General features: G+C 38.2%; 1 protein-coding gene across 1 annotated transcript in view; it reads left to right on the top strand.

Annotated features, from left to right (window-relative positions):
- The window catches only part of STAG1 (STAG1 cohesin complex component), a 157,939-nt gene that overhangs the window by 22,766 nt on the left and 109,221 nt on the right, over window positions 1-25,952 (top strand). The window contains exon 5 of the mRNA XM_082486841.1: window positions 12,853-12,949. Within this exon, the coding sequence (XP_082342967.1) occupies window positions 12,853-12,949 (97 nt within the window). The remainder of the gene's footprint in view (window positions 1-12,852; window positions 12,950-25,952) is intronic.

Here is a 25,952-nt window from a genome sequence, read left to right on the forward strand (position 1 = left end):
TGTGAGCACGTGCTTAAAATGTGCCCAGCCTACGTATATGAGAAAGAAGTAGAAAGCCTGTTTTAAGCAGTGCAGAAATGATAAGCAAATAGTGAAGGAATAGGTAAGTTTATGTGAAGGCCTGGGATGCAAACAGGCATAAATCACTTGAGCTGTATTTAGAAGCACCAATCCTAATTTCAAGAGTATGTGTCACTTGTGCACCTTTGAAAATTTTACTATTGGTAAAAACATTCCAAAAGAAGGAAAGAAAGAAAGAAACCCTATAGTGGGAAAGAGGATGCAATTAGAATGTGATTTAGTATTTTTTAACTTGCGCTTCTGGATGATAATCCCACGTGAAACCAAGGTTCTGTAAACCAAACTTATTAGTGTCTTTATACTTTTCTTTTTACTTAATAGGGATTTTCATGTAAGGATTTTGATCTATTTAAGAATGCTTGGTATTTTTGTTTTTCATGGTTTCAATGCAGGATTTTTGTAGCCAGTTTTAGCACTTTTGTCAGTATTGCCCATTTTCAGACGTGTGCCATATTTGTACTTGTCGGAACCTATTTGTCCTGAATTTTTAGTTCTTTCCCTGTAATATGAATCAACTTTTTTTTTTTCTATAGTGCTCTTTTTGCTTCCAGCAATGAAAACCCAGAAAAATTCACTTTATATATTCTGAGATTACATGGGAGTTTTCTTCATGTGGTTTCATTTCTGATCTATCTGCTCCTGCTGTTTGCTCTCAGGATTTATTTTAGTTGTTAGATTTTTCTGTCTTTGTGTTGCCAACTCATGGAAGTTTGTAGCTGAATTCAATTCTCACTTCTTTTAAGTTTGTCCTCTATTTTGGTTCTCATAGCAGGATTCATTTACTTTTTCAGGCTTATTGCTGTTTGGTTCTTCCGGGGAAACAAAGTTGCATTAATATTTTGCACTTCAAGCATATGTAACTTCAGAGCTGCTCTCTGCGTATAAATCTTTGCCTCTATCATGAAGTGCTAGTTGTGTCAGTGTTAAGTCTCATTTGAACTCTATAAATCAATTTGATACCCACATTAACATAGTATCGGATTGTTGTCACTGTTTTTTAATTTGCTCTGTAACCTTTCCTACAGTTTGTTGCTTCAGAAGTTTTTCTGTTGGCAACACTCTGTGTATGAAGCGTGATATGACCTTCTGGTCATGTTTTCTGAGGATACATTTTGTGAGTTCATTAAGACTGGTTATAGAGCTTTTCTTAGGCTCTATGGGTTTTTTTCTGAGACAAAGATGATACTCTTCTGCTTTTTGTCATTTGTCTCTCTTATTTTTTTTTTCCTTGAACGTTTGTATGGTTACAAGTATATTCGCTGTATTTCCCTACTCTAAGCTTCTGTCAGCAGAACAGACTAGATCACCATTTCTCATGTGCTAAACTGCCTGAGCTTACACTGGTGGGGATGAAGGGTGTGGGTGAACCCCCACTCCTCCAGCCGAGCCCCCAGTTCAGAGGCTGGTTTGTAGCTTAAATCTTCATAGGCATTGGTCTCTGACCCTGGTATTAAGCTGGCAGTGAAATAAAGAGCGTGTGATGAGCTAAAATTTTGTTTAGGCCTCAGTCTGAAAATTTCTCATAAGTAAATTATGGCCAGTTAGCTGTAATGAAGTTGTGTTGGTCAAACCACGCATAGAAGTGTTCTGCTTTCTTGTGTGCAGACGGGATTTGTGCCTCCCTAGAACATCAGAGAGAAACATCAGTAATTGTAAGAGGTGTTCAATACCAAAACGTGAGCAGATCTATGCCTTGGTTACTCTGTAATATATTGTGTGTTACCAATTACCCTTAATTGATGTTAGCAGTTCATTACAGATCAGGTGCTGATTTTGAAAAATATATTTGACCCATCTGCTTAGGCTTAGCCGATAGAAGTAATCGTGGTGTCCGTTAGACGAGATTCAGAGTAAATATGGCTCCACTATGTGCCAACAAACATTTTAGCATATGTATCCAAAGAGAGTTTTCTAGTATATTGAAATGGAATTTTTCATTGTGCCAATAGTTCTTCTTTGTCTCTCCAGAAATCAGGAATGTACGTGGTTCCTCACTGTTCGTGTCACACACCTTGGCACACGTGGATTTGACTACTTTGAGGTCCCCTCCCTGTTTGAGTAAAGCTGCATTTGTAGCGCTGTTTACCCTGTCATGAGAAGTTGTTTTCTTTTTTTCTTAAGTTTCAGTTCCTCAGGTTTTTGTCATCTTTGTCGTCTGTTGGGCTCATGTTGGCAAGCTGTGACTCTTGTTCACAGTACTACACTGGCTAGAAAGTTTGTGTATCACAGCAGGAGCATCATGAGACCTTTTTTTCCCTTCAGTTGTCTACCTGAAAGGATTAAAAATCTTTCATTAATATTAATTTAAAATACTTCTGAAATGTTAATAATATATTCAATATTGTTTTCAATATTACACTGATTTTCAGTGTTTATCCACCTGTCTGTTGCAGACTGAGGTTCGAAATTGCTACATGCAAAAATAAAGGGTATACATCCCTTGTAATTACACGTTTGTTGTGTTGGAAATAATATGAAAGAGGTAAAGGAAACACTGACCACTTTCAGCAGTGCTCTTTTTTTTTGTTCTTTGCACTAGCACCTTACCGGCGTGGTTGCCAGTTCCTTTTATCATAATGTATCGGATTTGGATGACTTTTAATCATCAACATCTGTGCTGGAAATTATTTTCTGATTGAAATTCCTCGTACCTCCTGTATCTTTTTCTATCGCTCTGAGATTTGATGATCTGTACAAGAAATGCAAGATAGTCCATTTTTCTAAAGAGCTGATGTGTCTTTATACATTTTGTTAATGTGGCACATCCTACAAAATTTCAGTAATTTTTGTGTTTTCATAGCATTTAGGGCAGAAACAGACCATTATGGTCTGTATACTACCTCCCTGCACAGCTCAGACGACTGAATTGCCAACCGTTCCTGTATTAAGCCAACAGCTTCTTTTACAACCCTCATTTTTCTATAGTAATAGCAGTATTAATTTCTGTTAATTAAGAGTTGGGTGGGCCAAACTTAGCAACTGTAGAGGCAGAACCAAAGTTTTGAACATCATCGTTCCCTGCTAGGTGTCTTGCTGCAGGAGCTGCTCCCCTGTACTGGTGGCGACGGGTACCTTGGCCATTGCATTGGGGAGCTGGTCTGGCGGACGTGGAGCAGGAGGTGGCGCTGGCCTTGGAGAAGACAGCTGGTGCCTCCCCCCGAGAGCGAGGCTGCTCCTTGGGGTGGCTTCTCCCCAAGGAATTTGATAGTAAAGCAAACCCCAGTGGCTGCACAGCTCTATCAGCTGGTCCCTAGCGTCTTCTGCACAGATTAAGCTTTGCTTTGCTTACTTCTCTCAACTCCCTGGGATTTTCTCTCTCAGTTATTTTAATCACGTAATCATTATGCAATATAGATAATCCCAGTGTTCCTCAGCACTTCCAAGGGTTCTGGTTAGAAAAAATTGTTATATGCCTGCTTTAATCTTGCATAAACTGAGAGTGCTGTTGAACAGATTGGTCCCACCTTCTCCCACACCTACAGCTGATGTTTTTTTACACCTTTCTTGTGCGGTCTGTAGTCACACCAAGAAATAGATTTAATTAGAACCTGACACTTCGGTGGATTTTTTCTTTCAGCTGGATCAGCTCCCTGATTCAGCTCATCTCTGGCAGCAGCTCAGACTTATTTCTGATTAGAACGGCTGTATAACCATCACCATATCTACCTTATTTAGGAAGAATTGTATTTTACATATATGCTTTTACATATATGCTTGAGCTTAAAAACATCAGAGCAGCTGTAACTGGATCATACCAAAAGTCCAGTATCTTGTCTCTGACAGATTAAGAAACTCTGGCAGTTGAGAAAGAGAATAAGAAGGCAAAAACGTATTTGGGGAATTCTCCCTACCTCTGACTGCAGCTCAGGGTGAACATGGGGTCTGTGTTTTCAGTAGCTGGAATGGCTTTCTCTTCCCTGAGTGTCTCTTCTCCCTACTGGAGAAGGGAGTCCTCTTTGCTGGATGGTGGCTCTGCGTCGGCCTCGGCTGTTTCTGGGAGTGAAGCTCTTTGAAGATTAACAATAGACAGACATCTGATATTAAGTATTATCCATGTTTTTTGTGTTAAAGGCATGTTTTAGTTTAATTGTCCTTGGTTATATTTTAACAATGCTGTAGTCTCCAACTTGAAGGATGGATAATAACTTTGGGTTTCCCCAAACTGTCTCAGAAACTCCTTAGGAGTTTAATTATGCATTCTTTAAAGTTTACAGGGTAAAATAACTGCAACTATTATTGATGCTTGAACTAGTATTTAGTTTTCATATTGCTAGGTGGATTTCTTCTGCAGCCTAATCTTGATTTGCTTTTGGTTGTATGCTACTGAATTAAAAGAAAAATAAAATTAAAGCTAGGTACATGCTTTCATGCTTGTTATACTAGGAACAATTTAGCCACCAGATGAAGCATTAATTAATTAGAGGGGTATCCCTTAATACCAAATTAATTTTTCTGCAGAAAAGAATTCTTTTGCCTTGTGATGTAATAAGATGTGGGATGATTTTGCTGTTAATGTGAATGCATGTGCCAGTAGTGCAGTGTGTGAAAACATTTATACTTGAAAATACCCATTATACTTAAAGCTGGAGAAGCCTTCTGCTCTCTAGAATGTCATCATTTTTTGGTATCTGGGGTGATCTGTGAACTCTTTACAAATTGTGCTAGCAAAGGAACTTGAATCCTGTTATTTAATAAATTGATGGAACTCTCTTACTGGAATAACTGCTTTTGTTTCTGTACTCCTCTAAGGATTGGGTGGTTTTTTTTTTTATTCTCATGTTCGATGTATGTGAGTAGTTTTGATGCTTTGTAGCATCTCAGAACCATTCATGACCATGATTCACCCAGCTTAGACACAGCCCCTTGGAAATTGTGGAGCATGTCAGTTGTGAGAGAGTAGCACCTACAAAAATTCTGTACCGTAGTGGAAAATCTGCTTGGTATGAGGCCATTGAATGGTCCACCCGTCACTTCTTAGGTGAGGAAATGCAGCTCTGAGCAGTGTGGATGTGCTGTGACGGGAGTGCTTGTCCTCAGTACTTCCTGTGATTTTAATCCATTTTAAAGAATAATTTTTTCGGTACCTTTTAAGCACGTTAGTGTAACGCCAGTTGAATTGTGGCATTCTAATACTCTCATAAGAGAACTAAATATTTTTATCTCTCAGTAGTGTTTTTTCTCCCAAATGGTTCTGTGTGATGCGTTACACTGATTTCCCCACATGTTCATACTTAATGCCTATTCTACTGCTTAGAAATATGTATTTATATGAAATGCCAAACACAGATATCTCTGTATGGAGAGTAAGAATCCCTTAGTTTTATTGGGAATAAATATTTCTAGGATTGTATTCCTTCCTTCTCTGTGCTTCAGGGAAAAATAAATTTGTATCGGTAGACATTGCATAAAGCAGAATTTCCCATCTTTGCTTATGATGAAAAAGCAAGAAGTAAGTACTGTTACATTAAAGTAAGATTTTTTTTTTAAAAAAGAATAATTTTCAGAAAGTGCTTGCTAGGTGTTAGTGAAGTGTGAACTCTTTCATAACTTAAAATGACCATCATTAGAGGAAAAAGAATAAATTGCAGCTTCTCAATCTACAGTTCTTTTTTATTAACCTTATATTAGGTTTTTCAATGGGTGTATATTAGACTTACTGCCTGCAATTTGGAATGCAACCAAACAGTCATCTTGTCTACTGCGCAGTCTTAAATTGCACATACTTCCACATGTTAGGAACTACCTTCTCCTCAGTAACTGTCTGTGTAATTACTTCAGTCTTCACCAAATTGACCTTAAAAGACTTAATATTTTTTTTAAAAAAAGAATATCACAGATTCACTTAAAAAAACTTTTACGCAGAACATCGTAAGTCTTTCACTACTTCCCTTTCTTTCCCTGTGTTCTTATTTTCAGTGCACTCTAAGTTCTTCTCACTGTCTGTTAAAGCACATTTTCTAGCTTTTCTCTTCTCTTCTGGCTGCTCTTTATACAGATAATTGAAATCTTTAATTTCACTGTGCATTCCTTTTTTGTTTTAATAAGCTTCAAATGTCATTTGGGTAACTTTGGTTTTTTGGCAGAAGATGTTAGTATAAGCTTTGATTTTGGTTTTTTTTTTTTTCCTACCTTTAATGTAAACTTGCTGTGCACCCATTCTAGAGTAATTTTTTGTTCTGTCATATTCACTCTAAATGAAGCGTGTCCACTATCAGTTGTATGAAATGGCAAATTATTTAAACGTTCGTCATACCTGATTTGCCTCGGTTTACAGTTGGCTCAGATCTTACACTGAAACATGCACTTCATATATAGTGTCATTTGTTTTCACTTTGTGTTAGTAGCACTGCTGCCAGATTGTTACTTCATTTAAATTGTGAAATAGCTTTTTTCAAAATCAACTTTCATTAATATTTAGTGGGACTGTGCTAATTCACATGAGCTGGCAAGGTATCATCTGCAGTTAGTCCCTCTCGTTCCTCCAGCACTTAATGTTCCTAAATGTAGTAATGTTCTTGCACCTGAAGGAATATGAAATGGATTCATCGCTGTAAACTGTCCAGGAGGTAATAAGATAACTAGCTTCGTTATTTCATTCATTGCATCAGATTTTTGCTTTTACTGGCAATCTGAGCTGCTGTTTCTCTTCAATACTATAAAATGTTCCTATTTATCTTTTAGCAGACTTTGAGATGTGAAGGTCAATATATCTGCAAGCCTCCGTGATTGATTTTAAGTTGTTTATTCGGACGGTGGATCATTCTGCTACTTGCTTGACTTTCTTCAAGCTTCTTATTTCTGTAGGGCTGCCTATTTGGCATATTCTTCCAATTATGGTACACAGTAGTTCTTCAAGTAGTGTCACTGGACAGTTAATTTCTGTGACACTCTTGAAAGCTGTTATGGACTTTTGAAAGTCTCTGTACTGACTATGTATTTGTACTGTACATCAGCAGCCATTAGCATAAGACCTTGATTTTTCACTCAGTTCCCATAAGAATAGAAGCATTTTCAGATTTAAAAAAAAAATAGTGCTTAAGAGTCTCATTTTCGTAACATGTACTTGTATGGACTTGTTATGCTACTGACCCAGAGATGTGGTGCATCTATGTGTATATATATGTATATCTATCTATATGTACATATATGTATATATGTATAGCTGTTTTCTGACAGCAGGGAGTGAAAGGGGGTCATGTGGGTGGTACCGGAGTAATCTTTATCTAGGTAACTAAGCTAGAAAAATTTTTATTTTGCTCAAAATTCAGTTTTGGTGCTCCTTGCCTCACTCCAGTTTGGTAATGAAGATGAGAAGCTAATGAGTTTTTTGTGCAGTTTCTCATTTGTTGTGCTTCGTAATGTTGTCAGGGGAGCCTTTTCCTTGTTCATGTGCACTGAATTTGGTGTGTCCCAAAAGCATGGATCTCCTGCACCTGGGCAGAGCGCTGCAGCACGTGTACTCTAGACCTTCTGCTTCCCAGGAATGCTGCATTTACCACGTATTTCATGCACAGCATGCAAATGCCCATTTCCGTATGGTAAATCCATGCTCTTTACTGCATCTGAAGGTAAAAACATCTGGAAGCAGACGGGTACCACCAAAACAACTCATGCAACCTATTCTTGCTGTCTTTCATAAGCATTTTGCAGAAGTAGTCAACAAGACTCTGGTGGGGATGAATTCTGGTGGATGGAGCCCACTTGTAGCTACCTCCTTTCCAAAGAGCTGTCTGGACCTTCCCTCCTCCTCTTACCACCTTCACTGCAACGTCAGTTCTGTCTTTGGGACAGACGTCGGGGAAGAGGCCGGGGTAGGATACCTCTAGGGAACCTGGTGACCGAACGTGGGCTGTTGCTGTGAGAACTGTTAATTTAGTTAGCTCTTTGCTTATGTCCTGAGCAGCTCTTGAGAACAGGGTGGCTGGAAGGAGGCTGCTAACAAGATAAAATCATCCTGGAGGGTTTGCTGGAACCTGTGGACTGTTGGTTAGCAATCCTTGTTTTTAACAGGAGTCTTTCTCTCTATGTATGTTTATGCAAAATAATTCCTTTTCTGGCAACGATTGCTTGTTGCACCGTTTGCTACTCTATTGCCTGTTTGATTTCTTCTTCACCCATATTCGACCTTTTTCCTGGTGTTTGGATTACTGCTGTTTTTTCTTGGTTCAGTTGATACTTATCTCTATTTTAGGTCTGATGTATATCTTTTTATTTTTTTTTTATCCTAGTGTTTTCAGTTTTATAGCTCTTTTCTGTTACATCAAAAGTCAACAGTTTGATTAAGTTCCAACTGTTGTAGCATATGTAGTCTGGCTTCATTATCTCCTGTTGCCTTAAACTGTAATCTCTAAAAAAACTTAGCAACAAGCATGCCAAATGTGCATGAGGGGTTGAACGATGTAGATCTGTGGGTGTTAGTTTGATTTTGATGCACTGAAAATACCCCTCTTGTGTTTAGGAATTAGCAAATATGATTTGCGTGAACGTGCTGGTGCCGACGGGTCAGGTACGTACTCTTGACTTGTCACCCTGAGGTCCTCAGACAGTCAGCGGACATCTGCTTTGCGTAATCAGGAGAGTTTTTAAGCAGGAGCCATCTCATCTCATCTCACCATGCCTACCTGCTCTAGACAAACGAATTATGCGACAACTCCACTGAATATTGGCTGTATACGCGTATGCACGTGTGCACATACGTATGAAGGGAGTAGCTTGTGTGACTACATAGGCCGAGCATGTAAAGTTAGGTAAGATGAATCTCACCCAAACATTCAACATTTTAGTTAAAGCTTTGTCAATCCTCTGCCAGGTCCAGACAACACAGGAGGCAGTCTTTGCCTGCTGGCCCTGCTCAGAACCTTCGCTCTGATTTTTGCTGTTTGCTTTGTCTACTGCTGCCATTAAAGACTCTGCATTGCCTCAGGTCTGGTCTGTGAGTCTTGAGCTCAGCTGCTCGTCTTTATTTTTCTGCGACTTGCATTATGGTTTGGGTTGAAAATACTATACCAGATAGGCCAGAGTGGGCCCTTAGTGCCCGAGGACATAGCATGTGCCTCACGATCCTTTTTGTATGAAGAGAGAAAAAACGTCAGAAGGGAGATGAGCTGCACTGATGCTACAGTTTTGAGGAAGTGCTGCAAAAATCAGTTAATTGTTTGAGAGGCAGAAACAAAATTGAAAGATATTCCTCCATGTCTTTTTCCTTCGCTCCCCTTTTTATTTTCAGTCCAGTTGGGTTCACTGGCAATATTTATAGCACAGTCCAGAAACAGTTGCAGTGGTATAGCTGAAGGGGCAGTGTGTTGCAGCAAGAAATGGGAGTAAGACAGCGTGGAAAGGAGTCTCTCAGGCCAGCCTTGCTTCAACAGGCGATGTTTTATGTGAAACTAGACATGGACAGTACACAGATACTGCTGAAGTAGTTATTAACACTCTGGAGAAGCATCTGAGATTTCCCAGGATCAAAGAAGAATATAGTAGACTTCAGAAACTGTTAAGAGGTGTGTGACAAGAGTGAGCAAAGATAAAGCTATGGAAGTGTTTCTGTGCAAGCCACATGGCATCAAATAGGATTCTTCTGCCTGAAAAGAGGTGACCAGGCAGAAGCATGGAAAATAGAAATAGGGGCTTGAGGTTTGTTTTCATAGAATCATAGAATGGTTTAGGTTGGAAGGTACCTTGAAGATCATTGAGTTCCAACCCCCCTGTCATGGGCAGAAACACCTCCCACCAGCCCAGGTTGCTCCAAGCCCCGTCCAACCTGGCCTTGAACACCTCCAGGGATGGGGCAGCCACAGCTCCTCTGGGCAATCTGCGCCAGGGGTTCACCACACTCAGAGTGAAAAATTTCTTTCTAATATCTAATCTAAATCTGCCTTCTTCCAGTTTGAAGCCATTCCCCCTCGTCCTATCACTACATGCCTTAGTAAAGAATCCCTCCCCAGCTCTCCTGTAGCCCCTTCAGGTACTGGAAGGCTGCAATAAGGTCTCCCCAGAGTCTTCTCTTCTCCAGGCTGAACAACCCCAACTCTCTTAGCCTGTCCTCATAGCAGAGGTGCTCCAGCCCTTGGAGCATCTTTGTGGCCCCCTTGGACCTGCTCCAACAGGTCCATGTCTTTCCTATGTTGGGGGCTCCAGAGCTGGAGGTGGTACTCCAGGTGGGGTCTCATCAGAGCAGAGTAGAGGGCCAGAATCCCCTCCCCTGACCTGCTGGCCACACTTCTGGTGCAGCCAGTTTTCTCTTCTTCCAGAAGAATTAGGGGGTATCAAATAGATGTAACAATTGGCAAGTTTAAAACAAAACCTTTTTTTTTTTTTTTTTTTTTCCCCCCAGTGAATAATTAACCCTTGAGACACATTGCTGCAAGGTGATGTAGGTATAAAACTTTCTGGTTCAGACAGGACACATTCATGAGGGAAGAAATACGCTAGAATCTTAAGGGTCTGGGAGAACAGCTTGGAAGGATCAGTATATTCTTGCCCTATTCTTATGCTTTTCCCTGCGCATATAAGCCCTGTTGGGCAGGTCAACCTGTGGTCTGACCCAGCAGAGCCGCTGTTTTCTTCAGCGGAAAAAAAATAACTGCTGGCAATTGCATGTTTTTCTATCTATGCTAACAGAGCTGTTCAAACAAATGTTTTAAGTTGGTAGTACACCAGCAGTCTGGTCATTAAGCTTTGTCAATATTTGGTTTAGTGACTAATTTTTACATTTGGCTACGTTTGGTTTTATGTGCCCTGGAGAATTCTGTTGATTGATGGAAATGATTGATGCTTACAGGAACAGTTCTAAGTTCACGGTGGAAAAACAGGGAAGCATTCCAGATAATTGTTTTTGTGCTGCTGCTTCGTGTTTCCGCAACTTGTGTGAAGATTAATTTGAGGCCAAGACTTGATTTTTGATTTCTTCTAAGTAGCAGATGGACCTCTTTGTAAGATTGCTTCTCCTACTGTGCATGCATGTGTGTGTGTATTGGTAGGCAAAACCTCTAAAAACTTCGTTTCCTGGCAAATTGAATGTGTAGAGATTCATGCTGGTTGTTGAATAACATAATAGTCCTGATAGTCTCATCCTGTTTTGGGTTAAGAACGAGTTTGGTGATCTGAGTTAACCATGGAGTGTTTTTGGCTCAGTTCAGAGTTGTGTATGTCTCTAGTTACAGACACAACTGTTTTCTTGCTGCTTCTCTTTTCTCCTACGCTTGCTAAGGTCCCACTGGCAATCAGGGGAGTTTGCACTTGGATAAGCTAGAAACTGCAGAGGGATTTTTCAAGATCCTATCCTTAGATCTACCAGTGTAGCAAGAGGCAAAAATTTTCTAAGAGATCAAATTGTTTGGATTTTGTCTTTCCCATTCATTCTTTTTCAGCAGGGTTGGAAGCTGTTTGCGTGGGGATGGTGGCAGCGTGTGTGTGTTTAGGAATTTTTAAAATGAATTTTATAGATGTTCATTGTATACCTGAACTCTCCAAAATAAAATAATCTGTTTGCAAGGTGTGCTCTGATAGCACAATCAAGCATCTCTTAATGAATGCTGCCACATGTATGAAACAGTAAAGATTTTTTTTTCCCTCCCTAATAAAATAAGTAAGACGTAGTGTCTGGTTACATTAAATATACACAATTCCTTACTGAGGAACTTAGAATACTGTATTTTAGTGACGTGAAAGGAAGCCATACTTGTCTTCCTTAAGCATGAAGCAGGCTGAGGAAGGACCTCGCACAACCCTCTTGCTTTTCTAGAAGCATTTCCATAGCTATTTTGTTTGCTTTGTCCTCATTGCTTCATTTTTACCTACATCTGAAGTTTTAAAACTTGCGGGTCTGTGCAGCTCTGTCAGGATTGTAGGGTAAAGTATCTGTACGGGAAGCAGCTATAGGCTTTGCCATTGTACATCTCTGCACTCCTTTCAGCTGATGTGTATCTGCCATTGACTCTTTCTGGTGCTGTGATTGCACTTTTATGTTGACTGGCAAAATTAATTTAGTGTCCTTTCTCTTCAAGCTACTGAGGCACATTTTGTGTCCCCGGAGACTAATATGTGACAAATGACAAACGTTTTTGACACCTGTATGCTTTCTGGTCTTCTCCCTGCTATTATGCATAGTAACACCTGCGTATGAGTGATTATAAAAATATCTCCTGGCTACTTATAGTTTTGAGCGCTGTTTGAAACTGTGACTCAGCTTCATATACTGTGATTCAGGCGGCTTATTGACTCCCAAAGACTGTAAGACCAACTTCTGTGTATTATTTTTATATACCAAGTGTTCCTCACTGCATTCTGTCTTCCTGAACACTGTACAGTGTTTCTGAAAGACCGATGCATTACTTTGGCCTTTATAAATACTGAGATGTGCACTATGCAATATAAATTCCATTTTTATCCCAAAGTGTTTCTGCTCATCAGTTTCTGGGAATATATGTTGGTCATTCTGAACAGAATCATAGTGTTTGTTTTTTCAACACAATTTTGAAACTGGATAAATACTGCAAGTAGAGTTTTGAGGAATTACAGTAATTTCAATTTGAAACTGTATAATTCTACAATTATAATACCAGAAAACACTGCATATAGTTCTGTTCTCTAACAATATTTGTTCTGTCTCCACCCTGAGAGAAGGTGTATAGATTTCTGAATTTGTACACATGTATGATTATGCAAAATAAATGCTCAGTTATAAACTTATATTCTGAAAAGAATAAGTCATTTGCCTTTAATAAAACACTTTTTAAGAGTCTCTGATAAGTATTCTTTTTTTCTTGACAGTCTGTGGTGGACGACTGGATTGAATCATATAAACAAGACAGGGACATAGCACTTCTGGATTTAATCAACTTCTTTATCCAGTGTTCAGGATGTCGAGGTACAGAATGTTGGAAACAAGTTGTATAGAATAAATCTGACAGTCATACAAACGTGTGTGTTAGTGCAAATGCTGGTAAAGATGTGGGAGGCACATGGATTGGTACTCCTCGTATGCATGGTTTATATAGAAATATTGTCTACATTCAAGAGTAATTTTATTTAAAGCTTGTTTGTCAAGGGCCTCCCCTTTCTTTTTCTCACTTTTCTGTCATCATCCTAAAGTGTACAAATCCTCACAGAGACACTCTACTCGTCAGCAAAAGGAGACAAAAGATCTCTTAATCAAGGTAGGCGTATCTTTACTTCCCCTTTCTGTTTCTTCCCAATTTTTTTAATTACAAGAATTAGTAGGCGTAGCTATACCTTAACTTTGCTATTTTTTCTTTCTTTTTAGGAAAATGAGTTTTTTTTTCAACTGAAGAGGAAGGAGTCGGGCTTCAGTTGACTTCGATTAGCAAGAAAGATTTCTTCTGGATGAAGCACGAATCTTATTTCTGCCTCTCTAATACTTTATCAAGTCAGCAGCAATTGGCCTGCCTTTTATACCCTATTTAAGCAGTCTCCATTACCAGGCACATGGCAGTCAGTCTTTCTAGCTTTCTGTTGCCACGCTGTACCTTCTAATGAATTTTTAATGTGTTGTCTTTTTTCAGTTAACTCAGCCTTGAAAAGAAAGAAAGACGGAGCTCTGCTCTCCCTGTAGCTCCCAGAACCAAACTATTTACTGTTTCCTGATGCTTCCTGTAATTTGCTTTAAGTAGAATTTAAAATAACCTACAATTCACAAATTCTTTTTCTTCATTATGTAACTGATACGGGAATATATCTTTAGATATCATATGATCTGGGTAGAAGTCCCTTTTCTTCCTTCGTAAGTATAAGGTGAAGTCCCAAGTACAATTAAAAGCATCACAGAAAAGAAATATGAGCCGTCAGGAGCTTCAGCAATCCTTTTTCCATAGCTCAAGGAAATAAGTTTATCTTGTGGACGATAGGAAAGGCTGAACCTCTGGAAGTGTTCTCTGAAAGGGTTGAAGCTTAAGGTTTAGATCACCAGCCTGTGTCAATGTCTGTACTGTTCACCCAGATTCCCTGAAGTATTTTTCAGACTTGTTTGGCAGCTTATGTGAAAGTAGTTGTATTCTGTTTGCTTTTTTTAAACACTTTCCTAAAGGTGTATATGAAAAACAAAAAAAAAAAACCAACCCACAAGCTTCTTTCTAAGAATTTGGGCAGCATTAAACCAAAGGGATCCTTGGCCATATGTTTTTATTCTTGTTGATGGAAGCTTTTGGTGGAGGCATGTCATAAATATATCTTTACTCCCCTGCTGCTCTCTAATTTCTACTTCCTTTCTTTCTCCTTGTTAGAGAAAGCAGCACTCTCATAATCTCAGAAGATTCATATTTTTTAAACCTCTTGTTACTGAGTGATGCAGGCTGAATGCCCACTCTCAACCATATGCTGCTGAAGCAATTGCTTCCCAGAAAAGCTTCCCGTTATTGGCTGTGAAGCTGCAGTGCTTCGAGTGGCTGATGTCATTTACTTTCTTTTTTTTTTTTTTTTTTTTAAATGGTGACGTTCTATCCATTTTCAGTACTCTGCTTTATACCCTCAGGGATATCTCTCTGCTGAGTTTGCTTTAGTGGACTTCTGGTCCCAAACAGCAATGACAGGGGAAAGGAAGCAAAAATGACTTATCCCCTGAGTTTATAGTGTGTTTGGGGGATTTATTTCTCTGTGCAAATTTTTGCAGTGGGTACAGTAAGAGCTGTAAACAGGGTTAAAATCCCCACAAACAGTTCTGTTCATTCCAGTTTCCAGTAGCATGCCTGTTTCTAACGTAAGTAAAAACTTTTATCAGAAGAGAGTGGATTTTATCGATAGTCCACTTCAGGTAAAATGGATACTAAGCTGTCCTTAATGGAAATGAGGTATGGAAATCTGGGGATTTTCTGTAATTTATGAGGAAGACCACGTTTCTGTTTCACGGGAAGGTTATATGCTCTATTATGACATTTTTTTTTCCCTTTAAAGGTTTTGTTGACATTCTTGTTTGTTTCCATTGCTGATAAATAACAGCTCCTCACGAATCTCAATGGCTGCTTTATCTTCCTTAATATTCCCAAACTTTGTTCTTTTCAGTTTGCTGCACTGACATTGTCTTGGATTCTCCGGCCTTCTTCCCAATTTTGCATCTAAATGCTTACTGATAATATATCTAATGTTGCGATCATTAACTCAAAGGAGGAGGACAACTAGCTGGGGAGGAGGTTCCTCAGGAAACTTTGAAAGCGATGCTAAGTTTATAAATCTACCATCTAAATAGTGCTTAGAATTACTTGATATCTAAATATATGCAAAATGCACTTAGCTTGACATTTCTTTCAAAAGTTTTAAGCAGGTGAAGAGCGTGTGCCTATTTTCTGTCTTTGATTAGAAATCATTTAGGCACCAAACTGTTTTATTTAGCAACAGTATTGATGCTGACAAAAATATCTTTCTGTTTAGCGAAACATTGATTTTGGTATATTTATCCCATTCTCTTGGGCAGTGCACATGCTTGAATGAACCTCTTCGCATCCTCCAGCTTTGCTTAGAGATGTTCCTGAAATGAGAAGTGATCTCTTGTAAATATGAATAAGCAGGCACGCTATGTAAATTATTAATACTAAAAAATTGTAAAATTAATGTATTTTGCAGGCAAACGTAAAAGATCTGTTCAACCTAAAATTAAATAAATAGAAACCAAATATTCAAGCATGTCTGTCCTTTGTCAACTCTTCTGAGTATCTGTTTAATCAGTTACTTTCTGTATGATGTGTTCTGGTTCATCCAATAATGTCCATTAAAACATAAGAGATTTGTTTTACGCATGACTTCAGTAATCTTTCTGGGTTTTTAAAAGATAAACTGGTATAAACTAGAAGTTTGCCCCATTGAACTACCAAAAGCATCTCAATTCAATAATTAGATTTGCAGAGAATTTAAATCCCTTTTTGTGCCATCTTTCCACTTGTTTACCTGCTCAATCTATATGTTTGTTGCCTTTGCTGATTTTGATTACAAAGAAGTGAAACAGTTTCTTAAAGAATTTTTTCCTTTGTCTTGCTATTTTTCTTCAGGAACGCCAACAAAAATCCCTGCCTTTCACTGTTTGTCTCTGTAGTCTTCTCCATGATGTTACATTGTATTTCTATGGCAGAAAAAATAGTTAACAAGGACTGATAAACTCACCTATTATTCACTTTTTGTTTCCTACACTTTTAAAATGCATTGCTGCTTCTAGAGCAAGGATCTTGTATCGGATAGTACCTTAGAAAGATGAAAAAGTTAGTTTTAAAATACTTTTTCTTGTTGGAAAAACAGCAAATAAATGCTATTTCTAGTCCTTGAAAAAAACGGGTTTGTTTTTTGTTAGTAGGTATTTGTTTTTTGTTAGTAGCTATTTGCTTTTTGTTAGTAGCTATTTGTTTTCCACAGTATTCACAATCTGCAAAGCAGGTGGTGTTGTATTTACCTTCTTACTTCTCTGTCAAGAACTTACATTAGAGTTTTGCATTTTTAGATAACAGGGAACTTCTTGCATTTAGGTTGTCGTAATGATAAACTGAGTTTTCAAATAACTTTCACTTGGCTGGGGGTGGAAGTGTATCCATACCACTGAGATTTCCATTTCAAATGTCGTCGTTTGGTCTGTAGAGTTGTGGATACAGGCATCCTCTGCTCTTGCAGAAGAGTTGCAGATCACTGTTCAGAGCCTTCTGGCTTTTTCTGAGAGCTCTTTTCCAGTGCTTGCTTCTTTGTAGGAACATATTTTTGCTTTTTTCTTTTTTTCTTTTTTTTTTCTTTTTTTTTTACCCTTACGTAAAGCAGAGTGTAGTATGTTGGGATCTGTGAGCTAGTTGCAAGCAAGCTGAAATGTCTAATCAGCAATATGCGTGCCCAGGTCCCAGAAGGTTTATAACTGTGTCAGTGTGATGCTGCATCTGGGCTAATTAGCTCTGCCTCTCAGACTGAGTAATTAGCTCAGGTATCATGCTCCGCTGCTATGACAACCAGGCTGTTTCCATTTCTGGAGCTCCATGGATTTAGAGCTGACTTGGGCATCTGCATTGCTGTCTGCTTTTGCCTTCTGTTATTGATACAAAACAAACAGAAAACCCCACAAGCACTCTGACCTTTCGACATTTTAAAGGCGGATAGTCATGCTTGTGGAATAAATATTATTTTTTTTTCCTAACCGGAAGCAATTAGTGGTTGAAACAGCTCTTAAAGCTGTGAAGGACAAACCAACCCATCGAGTCCATGTAAGAAAAGCCGCTTTCTTTTGCAGGGAAAAAAGGTCTCTCATGTAGTTGAAGAGGAGAACTACTTGACTGCTTTCAAGTGTATTGTGAAATTATTCCCATTCTTCCTCTCCCATCCCTCTCCTTCCCTCTCATTTTTTTTCTGACAGGTAAGCCAGAAACCTGTCAGTTCTTAAGCGGATTTTCAGAAGTGGTTTGAGCACTGCACCCACTGCCAGCCTAACCTCTAATCAGACAGCTCTGGGACTCCGGTTACTCATGGAACAGAACCGGGGAACTCCCTTACTGTTAAATTCTCAGCAGTGTTGTAGCCTTCTCTGGATTGTAAGGGGATCTCCATTGACGTAGTTTTGAGATTTGCGCACTAAAAGTGGGGTTTTTTTAGGAGTAGTTGGTGAAGGAGGCAAGTAGATTTCCTCTGTATGAAGTTTCTCATATCTTACTCTCCCCCTTGAAATCTGTTCTTTAGCTTCTTGTGTGGAATTAAACCTTAACGAACAAGTGTTCAAACTGCCACCTGTCAACCTTAATTGCTGGTGGTGTTAGGGATGGGCTATTTTTTTTCAGTTGTGAGTAAGCAGAAATCTGTGTATGAGCTTTTTGCCCAGTGCGTAAAGCAGGACTTCTTTATGGGTTTTTGCTTGTGAATCAGACATTTGGGTATCCACGTTCTCTTCCAGCTTGAGCCTCGCATCTCTAGCTCTTCCTCACCTGTTCTAGGAAGCTCCTCTGAAAAATTTTGTGATTGAATGGTACAACCTGAGTCAACGGGTGCAGGAGTTATGAGTAAGCTTGCTTGAATGTAGGATGCATGCCCACTTTTGGTTTTTATTAATATTCTATGCTCTTAATTAATGGCAACCTAATAGACTTCTGTTTTGCCAAAGGAAATTGAAGGCTATAAGCAGGAAAAAGCACTGTAAAGTAGCCATTGTATGGTCTGGCAAAAGAAGCAAACAAACAACTGCTTGCTTTGCTGTTGAACGGGATTTCAGAAAGCAAATTAGCCAGGAAATAGTGTTATTTACTCTGATAAATAATGTTTTAATAGGGGATATAACATTGTAAATAGAGTATAAAAAATCATGTTTTATGATTTATTTGTACACAGTTTTGCTTCGTGATGGATGGAATAATATCGCTTTATAGAGATAGATGTTATTGAGCATGGAAAGAAGACTGCTTGATAAATATCATTTCCTGCAAAGGGTCCTTTCGTAAGGAACTGCATATTGTTAGTGAGAAATGTTGTTGGCTTTGGCATGTGTTAAAAAGCTTTATCTCTTCAGTCATTCATGTGTTATTAAGACATTGATATCATAAACATTTAGAATTTTGAACAAATTAGAAAATAATGTTTATTGTATTGGAGCCTGTATTTTTATTAAGGCTATAAAATATGCTTTCTCAGTTTTTTCAGCAAAATCCCTTTTTAGTGTGTGAATACAGGGGAGAAGTGGCAAAGTGGACTAATGCACAGTAAAAAAATTGATGCTGACTCACACATGATTTAAGTCATAGTAGTGTCAAGGATTTATAAAATACTTTGCATGCATAGGATACAAAAATAAATATACCCCGAATACCTATATGAGGCAGTTAAAAACATGCTGTTAACTGCATTCCAAACAGGAAGGTAAGACTGAAGGATGGAAATGACTTAATTTTAATGTCATGCATGGTGTAGATAAACCAGAACTGAACTTTGTACTTCTTATTTCTGAGCCTTGAGGTAATTTTTACAGTGTGTTTATCTTGAAGTGAAAGCTTATAAAATTCAAACTGAAAATAAGATGCAAATTATTAACTGGCTTGGGTGGAAGATAAATTAGATTACCAGACATGCGTTAAACGTTTCATCAGTTCAGCTCTTTTAGTGAGGACAGGTAAGGTTAAAAAGTTCGTATCAAACACTTGACAATTAATATGGTTAATTAAAATCAATTCCTTTTAGGCTTTGCATCTCCCTAAGTCTTCTGGGGATGGGAAGCCTTGAAAAATTAAAATAAATATTCAGATCTGAAAGTGTAAAAAACCATTTTAAATAGTACATCACGTTTTATAGCCACTTGTGAAATAATGGCATCTTTTTCCCAGACAGTGCATCCTACTACTTTCAGAAACTAGTGGGGAAAAAAACCATACAAATTTGCTGACCTTTCAGTACAGGTGATGTGAATGAAAGGCACACAGTGGTCCGTGGTTTCAAAATCTGAATGAAATCCCTGCTGGGTTGAGGTCTGACTTCAGTCCAAGATTTTACCCTGTGAGTTGCTAACAGGAGCAACAGTAATTTAAACCAAACTTTTTTTTTTTTTTATTACTTTCTACCTGAATATATTGAGCTATTCATGTTCAAGTATGACAGCAGACCAAATATAAGCTGTCTTAAAATCAGCTGTTAATTTATTAATATGAATTAATATAAACATTCAAATAATTCAAAATAAATTTATTGAAATAATTGGCAGAACTTGTGATACTAGAATGTTTTAGAGCAAATGTGTAATGTAAGGAAAGACGAATTAGCTTTGAAATTACAGTCTCCGAGCAAGTTCTGCACTGCCAGTTCTGTATAACATGTTGAAATCTCTTCTGAAACTGAAAGCACTCCTTGTAAGTGTGGAACAAAGTCTCTGTTCTACTCCTGCGTACTACTGAGTAAATTCATAGCTTGTAAAATTATATTTGGCACTGCTTATCGGAGATAAATTGTGTAAGGCTATCAAATATTACTACTTGTTTTCCACCCTATTCATTTAATTACATACATATCGATTTGGAAAGTGGTATTACTCATGTGACTACAAAGTTACTGTTTGAGAAGTCTCTCTCAGATCGATGGTGTTTTAATGCGACAACTTTTTTTTTAAGAGAAGAGCAATAAATACCTCTTGGTGTTAATGATTCAGAGTAGTTGCTGTCTTACTAGCCAGATCTGTGGCATTTCCTCTTGATAGTTAGGGTTTTTTTCCGTATAATGCAGATTTGTTACAGGAGGGACACCTGTGTACTAAGCAGATAAGAAAAAACATTATTTTGATTATTTTTTTTTTTTACAGTATTGTTCTAAGAATTGTGAGCCAATTATGCCTGTATGTGAGTTTGACTCTACCTATGCATTAGATGCATTGCTGGATTTTTTTTTTGGGGGGGGTGATATAGATGGTACTTTCTGCGAAGACAGAAACTAATTATGAAAAACAATTGAGTGCCACTAGATCTTAGCACTTTCTTACTGGATTACAAATAGGAAGGCTCCTCCTGTCTTTAGTCTTTCCAAAGATGCAATTTCTGCTGAAGGTTGAGTCAGAGTTTTCCACACCAAGGGTAGGAATTAAAAATGCCCAAAATGATATTTCTCTCAGCAAACGCTGTAATTACGATTCTCTCTCGTTTGCATTAAGGAAGTCATAGATTTATTTTATTAAGTGCAATGCTAGTACACACTTCAGTAATTACTTTTGAAGAGAAAAAGACAGGCATGATTAAAAACGTCTACATCCTAATGAAAAAGCCTTATTCTCTGGCACAAGGTTAAAACAAATCCAATATTTTCCTAATCCGCAAGCATTCAACAGTAGCTGGATATAGAAGAAAAAGAGCAGCTTGGGTGCGAAAGATACATCTAAATGTGGAAAAAGGAAAGTGGGCTCCTGAGCATACACAGTCCTGCTCACATTCCACTAGTACCTGCTTCTTTCCCTCTCTGTGTCAATGTGCTCATACTGCCTCAGTCGTGTCTCAACCTGAACAGTGACCGGCCAAGGCTTACAATATTTTACCTCTTTTTAACAGGAAGTTACGGCATTTTGGGGCACTGCTAGGGTCAAAGGCATTGCAGGGAAACTGGTGTAAATGGCCTTCACCTCTACGTTGTCGTCTTTTCCTTAATTGCGTTGAGTAAGAAGCTTGGTGGAACGTTTTTGGGTACCTGGAAGGGTGGAAAAGGGAGTTGTACAAAACTATTATCAAATCTCACAGGAACAGTGAGGAGCGGTCTCTGTGCCCTTGTTTAAATCAGGAACTGAGAAGCCCTTAGCAGAGCTGAACCCGGTCCCTGAATAACCCATCAACTGAGAAGCAAGCACATTAGTAGAAATGTTTTGCACTTCTTGCTGCTAACAGCATTAGCTTAAATTTCAGCTTAGGGCAACTGGTATTGGTGCTCTCCACCTGTAGCATTGGGCCCTGGGTATTTCAGTTCGAAACTGCCTGATTTCATAAAGGGATGAACTCCGGAGTTATGAGCTTAAAACCCCTTTGACTGATTACAAAGCCTTTTCTCTCAGGAGTAGTCTGGGGAGTTTAATAGGCACCATCTGTTGTGGAAGTAAGCTTCTACAAAGTCATGACATCATCTTTTGAGATTCCCTTAATGTAGTTTGTCAGATTTAACACAATCTCTACTACTTGTTTTGTTTATTTCATCATTATTGAAATAAGTGTTCTGGATAAGTTATATAAGTTGTTGTGACTTAGGAAACTGTGAGAATGGGGAAAGGGCCTAGAAATACTTTTAGCAGCCTTTGGGAATGAAAACTTACTGTAGATATGTTTAATTTCATAGATATAGCCAATAATAATGTTATTTGAAATAAACTTTTTTTTAGACTCTAGAAATTACCAGATCCCCAAATTTACAAGGATTAAACCACTAAAACTGGTTTTACTTCAGATCTAATTTAGTATGACAAGAATGCATTTCCTGTTGTCCGTGTTTGTTCCCAGGACAAACTCCTGGATCAAGATTATTTAGCCAACTGTATGAATTGAACCTCAAGGTAATGCAGGTAGCTCCATGATAAGAAGTAGCGGTGACAAATTTCTAAGAAAAAATGATAGTGGTTTAAAAAGAATTGTTGACATTATGCAGTGATTGTTCTTGAAATCTAGTGAAACCAGATAGCAAGAAGTTCTTTAAACTGTTGGAAATAAGATAACTGCCTAAAACTTAATAATCTGCTTGGATTATCAATGTGTAGAAAGAGCAGTTAATGAATACTGGAAGTTTCAGAAAGACTCAATGATTTATTTTGTATCATTTCTTTACCACAGGTGATGGTGGATAGGTATCTCAAGCGAAAGGATACTAAATACATAAATGGTCACAGGAGATGTGGTGTATGAGAAAAGAAGGTACCTATTTGAACGGAAGGCCGTTAAGAGTTTGCACAGTTTTATATGAAATGCAGCAAATTCTGTCAAGCATTTTTAAGAGTAGTTGTGAATATTTTTTAACTTACATGCTGCAGCTCAATCAAATTACCGTTTTGTTTTAGAAATTGAACTGAGCTTCTGTTTACACAACTACGCAGGGCTGTAAAAGGGGCAACTACAGAGTCCCTCTTACCAAAAGTTTCTCTGTCATCCAGATGCAGAACCAGGTACAGAACCAGCCCCTTCCCCCGGCAGCCCCCCCCCAAATAACCAAAAAACCCTAATCTACTGACGTCCTAAAAATTGTTTTGGAAGTATTATCACAAATATCCAAAAAGGAGATCCTGAAATAAACTAATGAAGTAAGAATCACAGCCTGTTCAGATCACACTCCGGGACTTAGAAACAATTTAGGAATAAAATCATTGAACTACCAGCAAAGGTATGTAACCTTCATTAAAGTCAGTTTTTCTTCCAGAGAGAGGACAGACTGGAGTTTCACAGAGGTTTAATTTGCCCCTGGGGTCAGAGGTGGAAGTAATACTTTAGAGTCCAGGAAGGTGGATAACAATAAAATTAATGAATTAAATAAGATATCTAGAAGAAAATGGAAGAGACTACATTCTCTCTAAAGGGAAGCCATACAGTTGCAGTGCACTGGCATCTCTTAAAATGTAAGAACAAAGTAATGTGGCAAAGCAGGTCTGCACAAAAGCTGAGGAAACAATTTTTGTATGGCCAACTATTAAAAGAAGGGACCAAATTTTCATTTTGGGAGACCAAAGCTGATTAATAAATACATCGCATGGTCTATATAGGGAAATGGAATATCGTGCAAGTGACTTTAATTATGTGATTGTATAATAAGAACATTTCAGAGGGATCTAGCAGTGCTGCTAAGTAGCATTATTTTTATTAAATTGAGAACTATAACAGGAGATTGTACATATATTTGTTGGAAATAAATACCCTTTTTCCAAATAGTTTGGCTGAGAATAGTTTTGTGGATTTGGTGGTTGTAGTGGAATTTCAATTTGTGGTGATGTAAATGCATGGCAATTTTCTGTTGTGTCGATTCAAACCATTTTTTGCCCCCTGTTTTGATTTTGATCTTATAGTTTTCAAGTCTGATTAGTTAATTAGCCATTCAAAGTGATTTTTTTTTCATTGATGACGAGGAGGGAGATGCATTTCAAGAAAAGAGTGTCTTTTGAGGTTAACAAAAGATTGCTGTTACTCCTGTGTTCTCACTGCCTGCCTTTTAGACAGCTAGGTTTTTTCCTTATGGTGAAGACTCAAAAATCCAAGAGTTCTTAATAAGATCTGTTATTAATGTAATTCTGGGGTTTTGTGGCTTTTTTTTGCTGGAGACTCCAGTCTTCTGGGCCTAGTATCAAGATAGTGGAGGTTTATAGTTGATGCAGAAATTTGGCTTATTGGTGTCGTATGCAGAATACAACTTATTCTCCCTTATATCATACGATGTTTCACTGTTGAGTATATTTTTGACAACTTCTAACTAAATCCATGACTTAGAGTTTAATTTATGATGTGCACGTTTGGAGTTACTTATACTTCTGTCAAAGAGATATTTTTTTTTAATTTATTTTGATTTGGTGGTGGTGGGAGAGTACACTTGAGCTCTAAAGATTTTTAAACACTCTGTACGTCCTGTCTGTCTGGTCCGCCTGTAGCTGCTTACAGAAGAATGTTGCAAACAGGAAAGGTACCGGCCCAGGCTCATTATAAGCTCTTGTGAACCATTTTGTCTAATAGCAGTGAAGGGTGTTCTCACTTTCAAATTTGTTTGACATCTAATTTTTAACACCCCCTCCCCTTTTTTTTTTTTTTTCTGGTTTCCATGGTAGCCTGTAACAGTGGTGGTATACTTCAGTTATATGCTGTGTAGAAAAATGACTTTAGCTCTCTGATTGTTCACTGGCTACTTCCTTGGCATTGCTTTTGAGACATAACGAATCATTCCATATACATCTTCTCGGTCCCACATGGAATTTTGTAGAGACTTCTCATAACTCTTTTGTCTCCACTCTTTCTCGTTTCATTGCAGTTATTTCTTTGTATTAAAAATGCATCAATTAAGATCAAAGAGTGACACTACGTTTATATGGTATTTATGACCTATTCTTAGGTCCCGTGGTTCTTACCTGCTAACTCAACTGTGACAGCCAACTTCTACCCTAACTTTCTGAGATACCTGCATTGACATCAGCCCTTGATGTAAACAGTTTGCTGATAAGGAGCTGTGGCTGAGTTCAGCAGTTCGCAAGGTGTTATCAGGGTACAGTCATAACTGTTGGGTATAAGCTGTTTGGTCTTGAGAAAGACAGGGTGGCCTATAAAAATTGTCAGTTGTTTTACCTTGGTATATTACTTTATTGCTCTGTCTGTCTGATAGTTTGGCCAGTGATTACTTTGTAGTCCTGCTTTGTGTATTATGTATATAATGCCATAATTATTTCCTTTACCTCCTTAATTGGGATATAAAATTAAACTTGGATTTAGTTTTGACAGTGCTTTTGAATGGAAGCTTAGTAAACTTCAGTCAGTGATTACAGAGGCCTTTAATACATTTTAGGGAGAAAAAATAATCAGAGGTTGGGGAAGGAAGGAAGAATTTTAACATATTCAAAGCGACTAAGTTAATTGATCTTGACTGTGTACTAGAGTAATATTAGTATAGTACAGTATAATGTGATGCATATTAGTATGGTACACTGTTGTAATTGTAAAGTATAGTTATCATAGCATACAGTATTAATACAGTAGAGCTTACTTGCATTGACTTAGCTCTCATCATGGTAGGTTATAAAATCAAGAACAGTGCTATGGACCAGGTTTAATTCCTGAGCTGTGAAGATGTGAGACAAGTTGGAGATAAACTGCCGGGCTTGGGTTTAGATTTAACATGCACAGATGAACGCACAGATGGATATCCCCTAACTTTCTTTCAGGAAAATACACACAGAATTGATCTTACTAAGTGGCTAATGTTTCCTGGTGCTCTGAAGGAAGACTAGGCAACAAGCTGCTCTTGGGGAAGGCGAGCATCTGCACTCCTCACCCCCTGGTAGTGTTCCTCTCTGCCTGCCGGTGTTGAGCAAAGCTTGCAGTTCATTCTGATTAGAAACAGTGAAAGAGATTGCGCTGTTTTGAAAAATGCATTTAACCCTTAGGTATTTTGAGACTTTGATCTCATGGAAACAATGTAAGGTGGCAGGCAGTATGAAATGGGCAGTCCTCTGTGCATTTCTTTTTAGTTCTTGTCAGCCTGTAATAACAGCAAAACAATACTAAAAATCCTACGGAAAAAATAATTACATGAATGAGATCTCATTAATAAGGAAAATTCAAGAAGGGGAAACTGAAACATCTGTAACAGTGGAATGAAGAGGTAAACTTGTGCCTTTAAATGCAGGTAAGTATAAGGCAAAAGGAGGAAATTATGGATTCCAGACATTACAAGAAAGGAACGTGTTCTGAGAGCACACATCTACACAGAAGATCGTAGGA

The sequence above is a fragment of the Vanellus vanellus genome (assembly GCF_965231255.1).
Source record: "Vanellus vanellus genome assembly, chromosome: 8".
NCBI classification, from domain to species: Eukaryota; Metazoa; Chordata; class Aves; order Charadriiformes; family Charadriidae; genus Vanellus; species Vanellus vanellus.